Source organism: Boleophthalmus pectinirostris, unplaced genomic scaffold (genome assembly GCF_026225935.1).
Source record: "Boleophthalmus pectinirostris isolate CB_2022bp ecotype Guang Dong unplaced genomic scaffold, ASM2622593v1 HiC_scaffold_2, whole genome shotgun sequence".
In the NCBI taxonomy this organism is placed as follows: Eukaryota; Metazoa; Chordata; class Actinopteri; order Gobiiformes; family Gobiidae; genus Boleophthalmus; species Boleophthalmus pectinirostris.
Window position 1 is genome coordinate 42,279,459 of NW_026571152.1, and position 20,331 is coordinate 42,299,789.

The 20,331-nt window shown below is 39.7% G+C and overlaps 1 protein-coding gene across 1 annotated transcript in view; it reads left to right on the plus strand.

Moving 5' to 3' along the window:
• slc17a8 (solute carrier family 17 member 8) overlaps positions 1–11,187 on the plus strand; it is a 51,983-nt gene extending 40,796 nt beyond the window's left edge. Inside the window, exons 8-12 of the mRNA XM_055155545.1 lie at positions 2,205–2,354; positions 7,765–7,897; positions 8,708–8,818; positions 10,581–10,708; positions 10,858–11,187. Of these exons, the coding sequence (XP_055011520.1) occupies positions 2,205–2,354; positions 7,765–7,897; positions 8,708–8,818; positions 10,581–10,708; positions 10,858–11,187 (852 nt within the window). The remainder of the gene's footprint in view (positions 1–2,204; positions 2,355–7,764; positions 7,898–8,707; positions 8,819–10,580; positions 10,709–10,857) is intronic.
• The last annotated feature ends 9,144 nt before the right edge of the window (positions 11,188–20,331 follow it).

Below are 20,331 nucleotides of genomic sequence, written 5' to 3' on the forward strand. Positions count from 1 at the left end.
TGTTAATTCAACTTCTCTTTGTGTTAATTCAACTTCTCTTTGTGTTAATTCAGCTTCCCTTTGTGTTAATTCAGCTTCCCTTTGTGTTAATTCAGCTTCCCTTTGTGTTAATTCAACTTCTCTTAGTGTTAATTTAACTTACTTTAGTGTTAATTTGGCTCCTCCCACCACCACTTCAAACTCCCACGAGATAAGACCAGTTTGAACCAGTTTTGTTCTTAATTTTATCTTAAATTAACTAAAATAAAGTCTAAAAATAAAACACCTCTGTGTGTTGTTTAGTTAAATCAGGATAACTCTACAAAGTGTTATCCGTTTACTCTCAAAACATTAATATAACTCTGGATTTCAGGGATAAACAGGAAATTTGGTCCAGTGTTACTTAATGAACATTTCCAATCATGTTAAATTAATTAAAAATAGAACAGACTGGACTTAAATAAACCCTGAGAAAATGTTAAAACTGATTCTGTGAGAGTCAATTTTAACACTTGTTTTTAACCTGAAATCAAGAGTTATTTTAATGTTTTGTAAACGGATAACACTTTGTAGAGTTATCCTGATTTGGTTTTACTTTTACACTTTATTTTAGTTAATTTAACAAAACTGGTTCAACCTGGTCTTCTCTCACGGGAGTTTGAAGTGGTGGTGGGAGGAGCCAAATTAACACTAAGGGAAGTTGAATTAACTTCAACCATATCAACTCTAGCAAATAACCCCAACTCGAACCCCCATTTAACTTTCAAATTTTTAAAATAACGTGTTTTGTGTTAAAACAGCTCCGAAATATTTTACCCTGTAATTTTAACCCTCCAGTTTTTGCTGTGTGGTGTTTATTCAATTACAGGCCTTGGAAAAACGTGTGTAAAGCCTAATTTCTACTCCTCTTTCACATATAACAGATCTGTGTGTTCAAAGCGTGGAGACTGTGTTTAAACTTCCAGATGTTTCTAATGTCAAGGCTGTGTTCTGTTAAACCACCACCAGAGGGCGACAACAGTCAGTCTGAGAATTTACCAAAACAGACAAAATAGAGAAGCAAATAAACAAACTTGGAGGAGTCCAGGCAGGTTTGAGATCACGTCCGTCGGAAAATAGTCAAGAAAACGATCTGAAAGAAGCTTTTATTTGTTTTGCAGCTGGTTCTAGTCACTTTTTAAAAACTTTAGCTGTGGTCAGCTCAGGTACTGCACCACTGCTAAGATTAACGCTCTGAGGAGACGGACCAGAACCACACAATAGACAGAAGCGTATATGAGTATCTAGAACGTAGAACATAAATCATTAATGTGCCTTTACTGTGAGCTGTGTCGCCTGTCCATAGATCTGACCTGTCATGTGGTTTTGGACAGTGTTGGGGAGTAACAGATTACATGTACCAGAATTACGTAATCAGAGTACAAATTATGAGTAACTGTATTCAGTTACAGTTACTGTTTCAGTGAGTGGTAATTGGATTACAGTTACTTTGTTGAAATACATGGATTACACTGCGGTAGTTTCCTGTTTTCACATTTTGGGCTAAATCCCCCCATTTTTTTTTCTTAATTCCACTCATTGCCGGACACTAAACCAGGTCTAAACCAGGTCTAAAACCAGGTCTAAACCAGGTCTAAACCAGGTCTAAAACCAGGTCTAAAACCAGGTCTAAACCAGGTCTAAAACAGGTCTAAAACCAGGTCTAAACCAGGTCTAAACCAGGTTTAAAACAGGATTTAACAGGTCTAAAACCAGGTCTAAACCAGGTCTAAACCAGGTTTAAAACAGGATTTAACAGGACTAAATCCTGCTGTGTGGACGTGTCTCCTCGTCTTCTATCAATAATATTTTTAATTTGGTTCAGTAAAGTCTGGGCTTTTTTATTTTCTTTTAACAGACAAAACATCTTATGTGAAGATTTCCTCATCTTTGCTTCTCTACAGCAAATCAAGTAATCCAAAGTATTCAGATTACATTAGTCACCTTAAATAACTTCATGGATTACGTTACAAACTACATTTTGGGGTATGTAATCTGTAATCTGTAAGGGAATACATTTTAAAAGTAATGTTCCCAACACTGGTTTTGGAACATCACCATCAGTTTTTTGCCCTACAGTGGAACTTTGTAGATACTCCAGGGGACGTTCAGATGGAGGCTCAAAACGTTACACAGCGCTCTTATAATTTTAATTTTAATTTCCTCGTTGTAATTTGTGTCTGCAGAAATTTAAAACTCCCTGGCGACGTTTCTTCACCTCCATGCCCGTCTACGCCATCATCGTCGCCAACTTCTGCCGCAGCTGGACGTTCTACCTGCTCTTGATCAGCCAGCCGGCGTATTTTGAAGAGGTCTTTGGTTTTCCGATCAGTAAGGTCAGTATCAGTCTCAAAACGATGACATCACAGCACTCTACACGATCCCGGTGTTCTTACTTTGCAGTTTTGTCCGTAAATTAATTCCTGTTCCTAATATGGAACTCGGCTCTAAATTCGCTCCTATAACCCCCGGCCACGATGAGCTTCATTTGACTGGAGCCGAACGCCGTGGGTGACGTCACACTCACTTTGTCCACTTGTTTATACAGTCTGTGGGTGGAGCACAGTGAGTTCTTGACTTTAGTCTCTAATAGAAATGATCAGGTTCAACATTCGTTTATTTACCTTTTGGAGATTTCTTCATAAAATACGACAGAAATCAATTTGTCTCCATCTCAGAGTCTGACATCATTGTTGTAGAATCTGAAAAAACACCAGTTATATAAACTTATGAATTTATTTATTTATTTAGTTAGTTAGTTGTTTATTTAGTTAGTTTTCAGTGGGACAATGCACATTAATAAACATTACCGTGTTTTCCGGGCTATTAGTCGCTCTGGATTATAAGACGCACTGTCATTAAATGGTCTATTTTCAAACTTTTTTCACAAATAAACCTCGTGGGACTGTAAATGAAACCCGACAGTGTGATGGGTGAGTGGTTTTGTTTGTTTGTTCGTTCACGGTGACTCTGGGCTTTGTTCAGTTGTGGCGTGTAGGGAGGGTGTGTCTGGGACCAGCGGATTGTCGGCGTGTTCGCAGTGACTCAGTTGTTCAGTCGTGTCTAGAAGCGGCACGTCGCGCTCGCTTTTTTCGGTTCGTTCCTCCGTTCCGTTCCTCGTCAGCGTGGAGTGATGAGTGTGTCTGTGGGTGTGTTTCGCTGTGCGGTCGCTGTCTGTTCCGTGTGTGTTTGTGTGTTCTGCGGGTGGTGCGGCTTTGTAGTTTACTGAAGTCGTACTGGGACACCTGAGTGGATTCGTGTGTGGGGCGCTCTGGATTGTGGCGCGCGGTCATTTTTTGATGAGGTTAGAGGCTTAAGAGCGAGACTAATGACCCGGAAAATACGGTGCAATAATGTAAAAGTTCATAAATTCATGTAAAAGTAATTTCTTTAAAATACAAGTACAACTAACATTTAAATACACAGTTATATATTTACATAAAAACAAACAAAAAATATATATGTATATGAAGTTAGTGCTCACATTTTTGGGATTCATTTAGACACTTTTTGGTGGGTGATTATTTTTCCATGGGGCCACAGAGAAACAGAAAATACTAAGGAGGCCAAAATGCTGAAGTAAATTCTGCATAATATGATTTTTTTTTTTTTTTTATAAAAATCTGTAAATATCATTGCTTTGACGAACTGCTCAGACTGGGAAGAGTTTCTTTTATGACTAAACAATGAAAAAGTGAAGCTGCCGAACAAAAAATGTCATTTTAAAAAAAACTGTAAGATAAAAGCAATGCAACTTTAGTTCAAGCATGAGATAAAATTATAAAATATGTTTATTTTGTAATTCCAAATTATCTTAAACGGGCCGGTCAGAGTCGACCACATGTGGCCCTGGAGCTGGACAACGCCCAGGTCTGGGATAAACCATTAGAATTTTATTGGTGGTTTTCAGGTTCTAGAATGTGATGATGTCAAACTCTCAGATGGAGGAAAGAGACACATTTTCTCTGTTGATCACATTGTACTTCACCATAAAACATCCAAATATTGAACCTGGTATTTTCAATTACCGACTAAACCCTAGAACTCACTTTACTTCAACATAATTTTACATTTTAACAATATTAATTGTATCTGCCCCCATCTGTGTTCATTAATGTTGCCCTGAAGAAATGTTGTGATGCTGTCTGAAACCCAAAAATACACTAGACACACAAATATGACGTGGTTTCAGAAGGTTTTTAGTGACGTTTATGTGTAATTTTTTAAAGTTTGTGTTGAGTTTGTTGAGTTTGCGTTGAGTTTGTGTGAGTTTGTGTGAGTTTGTGTTGAGTTTGTTGAGTTTGCATTGAGGTTGTGTGAGTTTGTGTTGAGTTTGCGTTGAGTTTGCGTGAGTTTGTGTTTAGTTTGTTGAGTTTGCGTTGAGTTTGTGTGAGTTTGTGTTGAGTTTGTTGAGTTTGTTGAGTTTGCGTTGAGTTTGTGTGAGTTTGTGTTGAGTTTGTTGAGTTTGCGTTGAGTTTGTGTTGAGTTTGTTGAGTTTGTTGAGTTTGCGTTGAGTTTGTGTGAGTTTGTGTTGAGTTTGTGTTGAGTTTGTGTTGAGTTTGTGTTGAGTTTGTGTTGAGTTTGTTGAGTTTGTGTTGAGTTTGTTGAGTTTGTGTTGAGTTTGTGTTGAGTTTGTGTTGAGTTTGTTGAGTTTGTGTTGAGTTTGTGTTGAGTTTGTGTTGAGTTTGTGTTGAGTTTGTGTGAGTTTGTGTTGAGTTTGTGTTGAGTTTGTTGAGTTTGTGTTGAGTTTGTTGAGTTTGAGTTTGTGTTGAGTTTGTTTGAGTTTGTGAGTTTGTTTGAGTTTGTTGAGTTTGTGTTGAGTTTGTGTTGAGTTTGTTGAGTTTGCGTTGAGTTTGTGTGAGTTTGTGTTGAGTTTGTTGAGTTTGAGTTTGTTGAGTTTGTGTTGAGTTTGCGTTGAGTTTGTGTTGAGTTTGTGTTGAGTTTGTGTTGAGTTTGTGAGTTTGAGTTTGTGTTGAGTTTGTGTTGAGTTTGTGTGAGTTTGTGTTGAGTTTGTGTGAGTTTGTGTTGAGTTTGTGTTGAGTTTGTGTTGAGTTTGTGTGAGTTTGTGTTGAGTTTGTTGTGTGAGTTTGTGTTGAGTTTGTTGAGTTTGCGTTGAGGTTTGTGTTGAGTTTGTGTTGAGTTTGTTGAGTTTGTTGAGTTTGTGTTGAGTTTGTTGAGTTTGTGTTGAGTTTGTGTTGAGTTTGTTGAGTTTGTGTTGAGTTTGTGTTGAGTTTGTTGAGTTTGCGTTGAGGTTGCGTTGAGTTTGTGTTGAGTTTGTGTTGAGTTTGTGTTGAGTTTGTTGAGTTTGTGTTGAGTTTGTGTTGAGTTTGTGTTGAGTTTGTTGAGTTTGCGTTGAGTTTGTGTTGAGTTTGTTGAGTTTGTTGCGTTGAGTTTGTGTTGAGTTTGTTTGAGTTTGCGTTGAGTTTGTGTTGAGTTTGTTGAGTTTGTGTTGAGTTTGTGTTGAGTTTGTTGAGTTTGTGTTGAGTTTGTTGAGTTTGTTTGAGTTTGTGTTGAGTTTGTGTTGAGTTTGTTGAGTTTGTTGAGTTTGTGTTGAGTTTGTGTGAGTTTGTGTTGAGTTTGAGTTTGTGTTGAGTTTGTTGAGTTTGTGTGAGTTTGTGTTGAGTTTGTGTTGAGTTTGTGTTGAGTTTGTGTTGAGTTTGTTGAGTTTGTTGAGTTTGTTGAGTTTGTGTTGAGTTTGTGTGAGTTTGTGTTGAGTTGTGTTGAGTTTGTGTTGAGTTTGTGTTGAGTTTGTTTGAGTTTGTGTTGAGTTTGTGTTGAGTTTGTGTTGAGTTTGTGTTGAGTTTGTGTGAGTTTGTGTGAGTTTGTGTTGAGTTTGTGTTGAGTTTGTGTTGAGTTTGTGTTGAGTTTGTTGAGTTTGTTGAGTTTGCGTTGAGTTTGTTGAGTTTGTGTTGAGTTTGTTGAGGTTGCGTTGAGTTTGTGTTGAGTTTGTTGAGGTTGCGTTGAGTTTGTGTTGAGTTTGTGTTGAGTTTGTGTTGTTTGTGTTGAGTTTGTTGAGTTTGTGTTGTTTGTGTTGAGTTTGTGTTGAGTTTGTGTTGAGTTTGTGTTGAGTTTTGTTGAGTTTGTTGAGTTTGTGTTGAGTTTGTTTGAGTTTGTTTGAGTTTGTTGAGTTTGAGTTTGTTTGAGTTTTGTGTTGAGTTTGTTGAGTTTGAGTTTGTTGAGTGAGTTTGTGAGTTTGTGTGTTGTTTTGTGTTGAGTTTGTTGAGGTTGTGTGAGTTTGTGTTGAGTTTGTTGAGGTTGCGTTGAGGTTGCGTTGAGTTTGTGTTGAGATTGTATTGAGTTTGTTGAGTTTGCGTTGAGTTTGTTGAGTTTGTGTTGAGTTTGTGTTGAGTTTGTTGAGGTTGCGTTGAGTTTGTGTTGAGTTGTGTTGAGTTTGTTTGAGTTTGCGTTGAGTTTGTGTTGAGTTTGTGTTGAGTTTGTTTGAGTTTGTGTTGAGTTTGTGTGAGTTTGTGTTGAGTTTGTGTTGAGTTTGTGTTGAGTTTGAGTTTGTGTTGAGTTTGTGTTGAGTTTGTTGAGTTTGTGTGAGTTTGTTGAGTTTGTTGAGTTTGTGTTGTGAGTTTGTTGTTTGAGTTTGCGTTGAGTTTGTGAGTTGAGTTGTGTTGAGTTTGTGTTGAGTTTGTGTTGTTTGTTGAGTTTGTGTTGAGTTTGTGTTGAGTTTGTTGAGTTTGTGTTGTTAGTTTGTGTTGAGTTTTGTTTGAGTTTGCGTTGAGTTTGCGTTGAGTTTGTTGAGTTTGCCGTTGAGTTTGTGTTGAGTTTGTGTGAGTTTGTTGAGTTTGAGTTTGTTTGTTGTTGAGTTTGTTGAGTTTGTTGTTGAGTTTGTGTTGAGTTTGTTGAGTTTGTGTGAGTTTGTGTTGAGTTTGGTTTGTGTTTGAGTTTGTGTTGAGTTTGTTGAGTTTGTTGAGTTTGTTGAGTTTGTTGAGTTTGTTGTTGAGTTTGTGTTGAGTTTGTTGAGTTTGTGTTGAGTTTGTGAGTTTGTGTGAGTTTGTTTGTTGAGTTTGTGTTGAGTTTGTTGAGAAGTTTGTGTTGAGTTTGTTGAGGTTGTGTGAGTTTGTGTTGAGTTTGTTGAGTTTGCGTTGAGGTTTTGCGTTGAGTTTGTTGTTTGAGTTTGTTGTTGAGTTTGTTGAGTTTGCGTTGAGTTTGTTGAGTTTGTTGAGTTTGTGTTGAGTTTGTGTTGAGTTTGTTGAGTTTGTGAGTTTGTTTGTGTTGAGTTTGTTGAGTTTGTGTTGAGTTTGTGTGAGTTTGTGTTGAGTTTGTTGAGTTTGTGTTGAGTTTGTTTGAGTTTGTGTTGAGTTTGTGTTGAGTTTGTGTTGAGTTTGCGTTGAGTTTGCGTTGAGTTTGCGTTGAGTTTGTTGAGTTTGCGTTGAGTTTGTTGAGTTTGTGTTGAGTTTGTGTTGAGTTTTTGAGTTTGAGTTTGTGTTGAGTTTGTGTTGAGTTTGTGTTGAGTTTGTGTTGAGTTTGTTGAGTTTGTTTGTTGTTTGAGTTTGTGTTGAGTTTGTTGAGTTTGTGTTTGAGTTTGTGTGTTGAGTTTGTGTTGAGTTTGTTTGAGTTTGTTGAGTTTGTGTTTTTGAGTTTGTTTGTTGAGTTTGTTGAGTTTGTGTTGAGTTTGTTTGAGTTTGTGTTGAGTTTGTGTGAGTTTGTGTTGAGTTTGTGTTGAGTTTGCGTTGAGTTTGCGTTGAGTTTGCGTTGAGTTTGTGTTGAGTTTGTGTGTGTTTTTGTGCGTTCTCTCAGGTGGGCATCCTGTCTGCGGTGCCGCACATGGTCATGACGATCGTGGTCCCGATCGGAGGGCAGCTCGCCGACTTTTTACGCACCAACAAAATCATGTCCACCACAAACGTTCGGAAGCTGATGAACTGTGGAGGTACGTCTGCTGTGGGTTTAATAACTACTTGTTAGAATCTCGCTTTGTCTAGAATGTCTCAGAGTGTGGCATTAAACAAATCGATTTCCATGGAGACAAGCGCGCAATGCCTCCAGGTCAAGTTACAGGTCAGATCTGTGGAGAGGAAGGCTCTAATGTTCCTCTGATGTTCCTGTGATGTTCCTGTGATGTTCCTGTGTTGTTCCTCTAATGTTCCTGTGATGTTCCTGTGTTGTTCCTCTAATGTTCCTGTGATGTTCCTCTGATGTTCCTGTAATGTTCCTGTGATGTTCCTGTGATGTTCCTGTGATGTTCCTCTGATGTTCCTGTGATGTTCCGCTGATGTTCCTGTGATGTTCCTCTGATGTTTCTGTGATGTTCCTCTGATGTTCCTGTGATGTTCCTCTAATGTTCCTGTGATGTTCCTCTGATGTTCCTGTGATGTTCCTGTGATGTTCCTCTGATGTTCCTGTGATGTTCCTCTGTGTGATGTTCCTCTGATGTTCCTGTGATGTTCCTCTGATGTTCCTGTGATGTTCCTGTGATGTCCTGTGTCCTGATGTTTCCTCTGATGTTCCTCTGATGTTCCTGTGATGTCCCACTGACGTTCCTGTGATGTTCCGCTGATGTTCTCCTGATGTTCCTGTGTTGTTCCTCTAATGTTCCTCTGATGTTCCTCTAATGTTCCTCTGATGTTCCTGTGATGTTCCTCTGATGTTCCTCTGTGTTCCTCTGATGTTCCTCTGATGTTCCTGTGATGTTCCTCTGATGTTCCTGTGATGTTCCTCTGATGTTCCCCTGATGTTCCAGGTTTTGGGATGGAGGCCACTCTTCTTCTGGTGGTGGGTTTCTCTCACACTCGCGCTGTGGCCATCTCCTTCCTGGTGCTCGCGGTTGGATTCAGTGGATTTGCCATCTCAGGTCTGCACTCTTTACATTTATATTTGTGTCTTAGACTTAGACAAACTTTATTGATCCAAAAGGGAAATTATTTGGACGCAGTAGTTCACAGAAAAGTTACACCGTGCAGCTTTAAACGAGTAGAATCATAGAAGTGTGAGTTACAGCTCCGACGTTTGACTGATTAAAACTGAATGAACCTGTTACTAAATCATGAATGAACTCCTAACTAATAAAACAGTTGCCTATTAAAAGGTCGGAGCACATCACTGATTTGTGACGTGGCGTCCGTGAAAGAGCCGGATCTTTTGAACGGTTCCTTAAAGTGAACAGTTGGATCTGGATCGTAGCTTTTTTTAAAGGTCTGAATCTGAATCTTTAAAAATGTATTTTTATTGACTCTGAACCAACACAAGAACCAGCACAGGAAACAAAACAAGTGCGAGCTCTGTGCATGGAAACATTTCACATCTTATTAACAGTTATATTTTTAATAACTAATATTGTAGAGCAACATTTTATTTAGATTTTCATCATTTCAAAAAGTAAACAGACTCCCACTCTCAGTCTGAACCATTTTAAACAGATTTGAGGTTTGGACACATCTCTGTGATGAGTTTGTAGATAAAATTTGTTCACACTAAGGTTGTAATGATGCAAAGTACCACAGTGCATCACGATTATAAAATATGACGATGTGAATCGTGTCAGAGCTGCGATGCACAATGCGGTTCATTCAGATACACAGATGTTACTGCTAAAAACATAATTATAGTTCTGCGTCGACTCAGCTCACACTGTCGCCGCCGCCGTCGTCTTGTTGCCGTTGTTTTTGATTTATAGATCTGCGTCGAGATTTATGCGCCGTGAGGTCACCACCACAACACCAGGGGGCGCTGAGTCGCAAAATCACATGAACTCGTTGGTGGAGTGTTTATCTTCCTTTTACAACATTCAGCCACACCAAGGTTTTTTCCGATCTCCCTCCATGAAATACTTGACATTTGGCTCGTTGTAGCTTTTGGAAGAGGAATTGTAGAAGTGATCACATTTCCTCACCTCTTCAATCAGACGTTCCTCTAGTTGATTCATCTTCGGAGCAGGAGGATTTTAAAAATGGCTTCTGTGTTTACAAAATGAAGCAGGAAAGCGAAATGACGGAAATGTGTGTAGAGCAGATGTAGAGACGACCAATCACAGCCCTTGCTCTCTGCTCTCTGCGTCGGTTCAATGTGTAGTTACAAAATTTTTGAGGTGCACGTCGGTCGACGCAGACGATCTGTGGACGGGGTTCAAGGCAAACGCAAACGACCATAACAACCATAAACAACCACAAATTGGGCATAAAGACGGCAGCGAAAGCCCAGAGCAGCTTAAACCTAGACTGAGGAGGATCTAAAGCCTCTAAAAACAGGATTCATGACAGAGATAGTGTCTGTTTTACCTTTGCGATGTTTTCACCGAGTCTTAAGAGTGAAAAACAAACTGGACAAATTGGAGTCGATGTCTCATAGTCTTTAGTCTAATGAGAACTTAACAGAACACTGTAGTTGCGTGAAAGAGATACTAAAATTCCATGACTTTTCCAGGATTTCCATGACTGTGGGAACCCTGGAAATTTGAACTCTGTTATACAAATAAACATAAAAAGAGCCAGAACAGCTCTTTGAAATGAACCGATCCAAAAGATTTGAATCCCATAAAAAAGCCTAAAGTTCCATCACTGTTTTCACTGTGAGAAGTTTTATGTTTTATATTGTTGCTTTTTTACATTTGTTTTTAGGTTTTAACGTGAACCACCTGGACATCGCTCCTCGCTACGCCAGCATCCTGATGGGCATTTCCAACGGCGTGGGCACTCTGTCCGGGATGGTGTGTCCGCTCATCGTGGGCGCCCTGACCAAACACAAGGTAAATCCTCACACACTGTTGGTACTTTACAGTGAGGGGGGGTCCTACATGTATGTTTATATAATGGAATATTCATGGAATATGCGGAATATAAAACCTTTATTTGCACAACTCTGTGTCAAAACCACCGAATGTCTCTCCCTCCACAGACCCGCTTGGAGTGGCAGAACGTCTTCGTCATCGCGTCCATGGTGCATTACTCTGGCGTCATCTTCTACGCCATCTTTGCGTCGGGCGAGCAGCAGGAGTGGGCCAACCCCGAGGACATGTCCGAGGACAAACTGGGCATCATGGACGACGACGAGCTGGCCGAGGAGGCGGAACTCACCAACGAAAACTCTGTCGCCGCCCAAAAGAGCTACGGAACCACGGACAACTCCTCGGGGCGCAGACAAGGCTGGAAGAACAAGAGAGGAGCCACAATGCAGCAGGAGGACGAGCACTACGGCAACGGGGACTATCAGGAAGGATACCAGTGAATGCATTTGCCCCCGAGAACGAGAAACTACAAAAAAACTACAAAAAAGTGTTTAAGAACTGGCTCGATTTGCCTTTATGATTAACTGTGGGATCATCCACACACTGTAAACATCATGAACAAGGCCACAAGGTTAATTTGTGGGAGATTTGGAGAGAAGCAGTTGGTCGATTTGCAGTGCTGTCAAAAAGTATTTGCCCTCTTCCTGATTTCTTACTTTTTTCATCTTTGTCTCACACTTGGGTTCTGCAGCAGGACATTCAGCCTCATTCATGAAACATTCTTATGAACATATTTGTCTTTAAGGCCTTTTTACAAACACTTTGGGCATTCACAAAACTTTCTCTTAATTGAAAATGTTCTTCTGGAACAAATTCTACGATCAGCCAGGAGCACTTGTAAGAACAAAAAATCTACAGTTTTAGAATATTATAACTCTAATGATGCAACAAAAAATTAGAATTCCTCCACGATTGTAAGTCATATATTTTCTTAAATTATTTCCTGTAAACATATGACTCTGTGGTCCAATAACATTTATGAGGAGTTTTCTAGAGCCTGTGTTTGTTGGGCCTAAAAGACTTTCTCTGGACTGAGCCTCAGTCTGTCCCAGCCCCAGTGCCTCCACATGGGGCCTCTGTCACAGCCCCCCTGAACCCCCATAAACCCCTCTGACCCCCCATCACCCTCCTGACCAGAGCGCACTCTTATGCACCCCTACCCAATCACGATCGCGGAAAGCACGACAAATACGATGTAATTTCAATAATTTTATGACTTAAATATTCCCTCCCTAAGTGTGTTCAGGTTAGTCAAGCTGGCACCACCTAGTGCCTCCGCTCAATTTCATTTCTCTCCAGCGACTAGATCAAGAATCAGAAAACACTAGATGGTTTACAACAACCCTGGAAGTGTGATTTCGGGCACCAGCCAATCAGAGAAGAGACAGACATTCTGTGTTGTCAACGATTCCCCAGATCGAGGATTTAAAGCTGGAACAAAGAGAATGTTTGGTGAATTTTATCAAGGGGAAAGACGTTATTGTCCTTCTTCCTACAGGATTTGGATCATTACATACGTCACGACCAAACAGCAGCGACTGGTTAAATACCGTCGAGCGAACGAATCCTAATGCTGCAAGGTCAGAGGGTTTCCACCGAGTGAAACCGTCTGATGAATTAGGCTAAAAAATCAGCCGTTGAAACTGCATTTTGTGTTTACTTGTGAGTTGTCTTTGTCTAATATTTAAGTTTACTTGATCTGAAACGGTTGAAGTGACAAAAGTGCAAAGAAAAGTAAGAAATCGGTAATGGGGCGAGTACTTTTTCACAGCACTGTATAGAAATAAACTGATGTAAGTGAATAGGACCGGCTTATATGATGTAAAAAAAACAACAGTTCATAATCAGTGTGACAGATATTTTCACCTGACCTGTCTGAAGCGTCGCCTGTCGGAAGAAGCAGACGGCTGTAGTTACCTCAAAGACACAATGACGCTGAATCGTATGAAATCTACTTCGCGATCTCAGCTGTAGAAAGTTGTAAAGTTGTACGGGCAGCAGGTCAACGTGTCCAACCTGTGTCAGATTTAACAGATTTAACACAGATGGAGGAATGTGAAGCGTTGAAATTCAGTTTTGTGTTGTACTACAGCGAGTTCTTGGCTCTAGTCACTAAGGCTGCGTTCAGACTGCAGCCTGAAGTGACCCAAATCCGATTTTTTGTCTCTATGTTCCTGTATCCGATCTTTTAATGACAGTCTGAACGACACAGATCCGATGTTTTTCAAATGTGACCCAGGACACTTGGATATTTGCTCCTGAAACTGATACATATCTGATCTTTTGACATGTGACTTCAGTGTGAACGGCCAAAGTGCATTCATCCACCTACACGTTATCAACAAGACACAAACGTCACTATTCTGCGCTGAAGTAGGCGAAAATTGTTAATGAACTCGGTGTCACTGAAGTGAAGCACATCTCCACTCACCACTCTTGGCTCCGTCTCCACATCCACACGTTCCTTTCAACGGACTGAACCACAAAACACCACGACCAAAAACCTCGTCCTTCTCCTTCTCAATCTCCTCCTTAAAACAAGTAAGTTGTTCATGTTGTGGCTCCGGTACGAGAGGAACTTTAAAATCTCCAGGTGCTCGATGCTGCGTCCATGTTTGGACAACTTCTGTAAACACAGAGACGCTCGCTGCGGTTGACGTCGTCGTGTCTCCAGTGTCACATGTGGGGACACTTTTTGGACCGTTTAATGTTCACACTGGAGTCACATACAAGTCACATTTAACTTGGAAATGTGAACGACCTCGAAAAAACATCGTATTTCACAAAAAAATCGGAATTGAGCGTTAAACCCTGCAGTCTGAACGTAGCTTAATAGAAACGATCAGGTTCAACATTTGTGCATTTACCTTTCGGAGATTTCACGGAAAAGTACAACCCCGTCGCCCCGGCTTCTGAACCCTCCTGCGGAACTGTGTGGAGCTATGCAATAACGCACCGTGAAAAAAAAAGAATGTAGAGCGTGTTTGGAGCGGACGACAGCGTTACCGTGATGACCCTTCTTGTTTTTTGTTTTTTTTTCCTGCCTGACTCTGATTCGAACTTTAACGGTCCTGTACATATTTGGTGTTGCTGGATGTTTGCTCCGTTTTGCGTCTCGTTTGGGTCGTTTGGTCTTTCCTTTTTGCCGCTGTGCTTCTGTGGTTGGTGCTTTGGACGGATGCTTCGGCGCGAACTTTGACTCCTCGGCTGTTTTTGTCTTTGCAGTTCTCGGTGTTTGCTCGTCACTCGACCTGGTTTTAAAATGTCTGATGCTGTAGCTTTAAAGGGGAGTGGAACATTTTCTGTCATTGTTTATCACGAACGCACAATAGAAATGTTTTGTACAGACCATGATTCAGTCTCATGAATCTGACCTGCTCTTAAATAAACACATTTTGGTTCTCAACTTGATGTCTGGAGATCACTGGGGCCAAAGGTTCAAGATCACGTCCTCTGCTGTTTTAAATGTAAAGGTCCTATATTGATTGATTTTTAAAATGTAATCCCCTACAGATTACAGATTACATACCCCAAAATGTAGTTTGTGACGTAATGAGATATACCAAAGGAAGTCATCATCCACATGTTTCCAAACGTCTTACACTTTTGTGACGTAAGTGTAAATGGAGCCCATACTAGGGGTGTAACGGTACAAAAATCACAGTTCAGTTTGTACTTTTGAGGTTCTGAGGTCACGGTTCAGTTAATTTTTCAGTAAAGTTTGGGAACAAAATGCAAAACCATTTCCTTGTTGTTTATTTTGTGTGTTTGTTGGTTTATACAAACGGGAAAATAAAATAAATGCAAACGGATAAGTTAAAAAAAACAAAACAACAAATGTAGGAAATATTATAAAAAAAATAAACTCCTTGTTAACAGTAAACAAAACTTTTCGAAAAGTAAAGTGCAGCACAAACAGTTCCAGCATGAACTTTTACTCAATCTTCAGATTTTTGTCCAGAAGAAACAACTCGTCCACATTCAAAAGAAAAGATCAGCGGGTGGCGACTGTAGTTTTGAGAGGATTCATGTGGCTTGGACATGATTAGTCGATTAATCGATAATTGATCATTAAGAATTTCATCGATTACGTTCATTTTAATCGACAAACCGAATGTATGTTGCTGTGTGTAGTGTGACCAAACAGGTGTGTACATGTGTCTCTGCATCAGAAGGAGCGAGACACAAACAGTGGGTCAGTCTGTAACGAACCGAAGCACAAATGTGGATTTAACCAGGATTTGTAGAAGAAATTCCACACTTTCCGTTGCGTTGGGACAAGTGTGAGTCCATGTGCACAGTGGATAAAGCAGCACATATGTTTCTGTGTCCAGTGGGAAAAAGTTTTTCCAGGTGAGAGTCGCTCAATGTGGATGACGAGGCCCCGCCCCCCTCCCCCCGTACGCTGTCCTGGTTTTGACAAACACAAATCTGGTCACACTGACCTGTATTCACCTGAGTCATGTCTTTTAATCCAACACAAGTTGAACCACATCAGCGACACAAGAGCTGGAGTTTTATCTTCACTTAGTTTATGTAAATTAGTGATGTGGTTTTAAGTTTTGTTTCTGTGAGATTTGAACAAAACTGAATTAAACACATTATAATGTCAAACAGCTAATGTGGATCTAGAGTCGTTATGTTTATATGTCGTAAAGTTGAATTTATTTATGCAGATTAGTGCAGATAGTAATAATAATGATGATCATTTTAATATAAAAATGTTAATGATTAATAATCGATCGTTAATTCTTCCGACGATCGATTAAGAAAATTTCAACGAATGCCCGTCCCTAGTTTGGAGGGACGTCAAGGCGGCCGCCCTGACTCTAAAACGCTGCGGGAAACTCTGCCCTAATTATGAACGAGTTCCCGTGAATATTAAAGAGCCGAGTGGCCGTGGAGCTGCACATGTCGTAGTGGAACATAAACACACACAAATTGCACGAGCACCGAACCCAACGTCCCGAAACAAAACGATTCGGCACGAATACATGAACCGTTACACCCCTCGTCTCTACCAGTCAAAAGTTTGGACTCAGTCTCTCATTCAGTGTTTATTACTTTCTACATCTGATACACACAGAAGAGATCACACATATGAACAGTGTCGGGAAGGTGACTTTTAAAATGTAATCCCCTACAGATTACAGATTACAGATTACACACACCAGAATGTAGTTTGTAACGTAATCCATTAAATTACTTAAAATGAGTAATGTAATCTGAATACTTTGGATTACTTGATTTGCTGTAGAGAAACAAAGACGAGGAAATCGTAACATAAGAAGTTTTGTCTGATAAAAGAAAATAAAAAGTTCAGACTTGAACTGAACCAAATTAAAAATATTATTGATAGAAGAAGAGACATGATTTAGTCCTGTTTTAGATCTAGTTTAGACCTGGTTTAGTCCTGGTTTAGACCTGGTTTAGTTCTGGTTTAGACCTGATTTAGACCTGGTTTAGACCTGGTTTTAGTCCTGGTTTAGTTCTGGTTTAGTCCTGGTTTAGACCTGGTTTAGTCCTGGTTTAGACCTGGTTTAGACCTGGTTTAGAGCTGGTTTAGTCCTGGTTTAGACCTGGTTTAGTCCTGGTTTAGACCTGTTTTAGACCTGGTTTATATCTAGTTTAGATCTAGTTTAGATCTGGTTTAGTTCTGGTTTAAACCTGTTTTAGACCTGGTTTAGTCCTGGTTTAGACCTGGTTTAGACCTGGTTTAGTCCTGGTTTAGACCTGGTTTAGTCCTGGTTTAGACCTGTTTTAGACCTGGTTTATATCTAGTTTAGATCTAGTTTAGATCTGGTTTAGTTCTGGTTTAGACCTGTTTTAGACCTGCTTTAGTCCTTTTTTAGACCTGGTTTAGTCCTGGTTTAGACCTGGTTTAGACCTGGTTTAGTCCTGGTTTAGACTGGTTTTAGACCTGATTTCAATGTAGTTTAGAGTTGGTTTAGTTTCTGACAATGAGTGGAATTACCGAAAAAATATACAGCCCAAAATGTGAAAACAGGAAAATCCCGCCGTGTGTAATCCATTTATTTCAACAAAGTAACTGTAATCCAATTCCCACTCACTGAAACAGTAACTGTAACTGAATACAGTTACTCTTTATTTGTACTCTGATTACATAACTCCGGTACATGTAATCTGTTACTCCACAACACTGAAAATGAAGAATGTGAAGTTATTTTTTTATAATATTTTACAATCAAATCCTCAAATGATCCACCTTTTTTTTTGTCGGAAAATATTCAGTCGAGCTATTAAAAGTTTTTTCCTTTACTAATTCCGTGTTTCTTGCTTCATATTTGAGTTGATGCCTTCAGTATTTATTTAAATGTAAGAAAAAAGAAGTAAAACATTAAGCGAGAGTGTGAGTTTGAAGTTTTGTCTGGTCGTGTGTAAAGAGTAAGAACGTAAAAGTCTTTTCAAGTGTGGAAATACGAGCCCATTGACGCCGCTCTGTTTCTCTGGAGTCATTTGTTCTCTTCTGACTCCTGAATCATTAACGCTGCTTTAACTGACATCTGTCTCTGCTCCGGACCGGTCTTTTTAAACACACACACACACACACACACACACACACACACACACACACACACACACGAGGTCTCTCTAAACCCAGAGCTCTGTGTCGTGTCACTGTGAGCTAAACATCCTTTCTCTTATCTCCTCTGACCCTCTGTTTAACCCACAGTCTGTGTAAAGACGTGTTCTGGTTGAGCCTGACGTCACCACGGGGTTCAGCTCCAGTCAAATGAAGCTCACTGAAGCCGGCAGCACAGGAGCGACTCTATAGCAAAGGAATCGGAATTTATTTACGGACAAAATAGTGAAATACAGTACACAAGTGGATTAATACAAACATTTAGTGTTTTGTTTCATTCACATGTTTGAGTAACTTTATTATTTGTCTGTCTACATCTCCAAAGCTCTAAATGTTCTTTAATTTATTTATTCTTTTTACAGTAAAGTGATGGTTGACGTGTTTCAGCTGCTGTATCTTCAGAACTCTCCACCCTTGTTGGAGGTGACGTGCCGTACATCAGCTGTTAAACAAATACAAAAAGCCTCTTGGACACATTCACAGGCACATTTCCCTGGAATAAACAACAATAATCCAAGTCGTTCTGAGCAGTTTTGTGGCTGGAGGTTGGTGTAACGATATGTGCTGATTAATACGACCAACAACAGAACACGTCATTTTACCAGCGCACACGTCTTCATCCTGTTGCACTTGGACTACAAACCAAAATCCAGATTGCAGACGTGGAGATCAATTAGACGAGAGTCATTCATTCATTTTATTTGTTTGAGCAAAGTACAACAACCAGAACAACAACAATATCAAAGAACAAGGAAATGTACATGAACATATTTGGGACCTGGTGCTCAAAAGGAGCAGGATGAAATTTAAAAAACAGTGTCCTACGCCAACTGTTTTACATAATCGTGTGGTTGACGCTTTTTCTTTTTTTTTCTCACATCTTTGGAATGTTTACCTGTCGAATACATTACATGAAATATAGACATGTATACTTACATAAATATATATATATATATATATATATATATATATATATGTACTAGTATTGTAGTCAAGACTTCACTAAACGAGACCAAGACCAGTCCGAAAACACAGGGTCCTGAGACCAGGACAAGACCAAGACCTCTGAGGGCCGAGACCGAGACCACAGCCCATCGAGACTAAATCCAGATCATCTTTGTCACTTCCTACATTTACTTGTATTTTACAGTTATTTTCACAAAAATATATCAGTGTTTTTATCAGTCTAACTCAATTTGATCAAATTAATGTTAATTTAAGCTTAAAATAAGACAAACAAACTGGACTGAAACACTCTGTGCCTCTTTTTTGGAGCCTCAACCACAGTTTGAGAACCTCTTCTTTAATCCAACTTCCACTGACACTTTACAGAAAACAACTTCAAACTGAATCAAGTGTTTTTTTTTCAAGTTCATAACATTCACAGTGACATTCTCTTACTGGTTTTGCAGGGATATTTAGCCTCTACACATTTACCGACCGTAATGAAACATGATCAAACTCATCGAGTCCGAGACGAGACCGAGAACAAGCACCTTCAAGACCAAGACAAGACCAAGACAAGACCAAGACTGTAAAAAAGCAGTCGTGACTAGGGGTGTGCAAAAATATCGGAATATCAATATATCGTATCGTTTAATGTGATGATACGGTATCGATATCGTGGGCTGCCGTATCGATATATCAAGAGTATTTTTAGGTGTGTTTTACTAAATTATTATGTTACAGAGCTACATTTTTGTTGCTTGTGGAGTGAAAGGAAACTCATTTATGCGACACATTTGACATTTTGACTCTGTTTTAAGGATTAAAATGTTTGTGTTTCATATAAACTTTGCACAAGAAGAAGTGGTTTAACAAAGACTTTTAGTATCACAGCCATGATTTAGCCTTTATTTTTGATTGAACCGTATCGAATCGATTTGAAATATATCATATCGAATTGAAAGTGCACTGTCTCGAGATATGTATCGTATCGTGGCCTGTGTATCGAGGTATGTATCGTATCGGCAACTCCTTGATGATACCAGCCCTACTTGTGACCAAGACAAGTTTACTACGACACTACTACATACACACACATACGCTCCTAAAATATCCAGTACAAATATTCAATATAAATATACGTACACATACATAACACACATATACACACACACGTATACTTTCATTTATGATCACACAAACTAATAATAGTGATGAAAAAGGCACAGAAGTTTATCATTTATGAACGTACAAAGTAAACAATAATGAGAATGAAAAATGTAAGGATTGTTTTCCTTTTTTCATTTCCTCCGTTTACGGTCGTACAAACTAATAATTCTGATATCGAAGGCACAAAAGTTTATCGTTTATGATCGTATCAAAATAAAAGGCAACGTTAAAGAAAATTGAACTTGTTTCGCCTTTTTTAAGGAGATTCAGTGACGTAACAGATCGGAGAAAAACGTAACAGACCGGAAAAATGAACACGGCGCATCTAAACCAGAACTGAAATAATAATACATTTTATTTATATTGCACTTTACATAAAATAATCTCAAAGTGCTACAGGTAAAAACAATGAGTAAAAAGGTGCATCAGAAACAGTGGATCAAGCTAAAACCAGTGCAGGAATTTATAAGATAAAACAAGAATAAAATACAATTAACAAAAGGCTTTAGTAAAAAGGTCTGTTTTAAGATTTTGTTTAAAAACAGAAATAGACTGTGGGGCTCTCAAGTGGTCGGGGGGAGGATTCCAAAGCCTTGGAGCAGCAGAGGAGAAGGCCCGATCTCCCATGGTGCAAAGTTTGGTTCTGGGGGTTTGGAGAGTGTTGGTGGCTGCAGAGCGGAGGGAGGTGAGGAGGGTGAGGGAGGGTGAGGGAGCGTGAGGGAGAGGTGAGGGAGGGTGAGGGAGTGAGGGCGTGAGGGGGGTGGAGAGTGTTGGTGGCTGAGGAGCGGAGGGAGGGTGAGGGGGTCTGGGGAGTGAGGAGTTCCTTGAGGTACTGGGGGGAGTGACCGTGGATGCACTGGTGAGT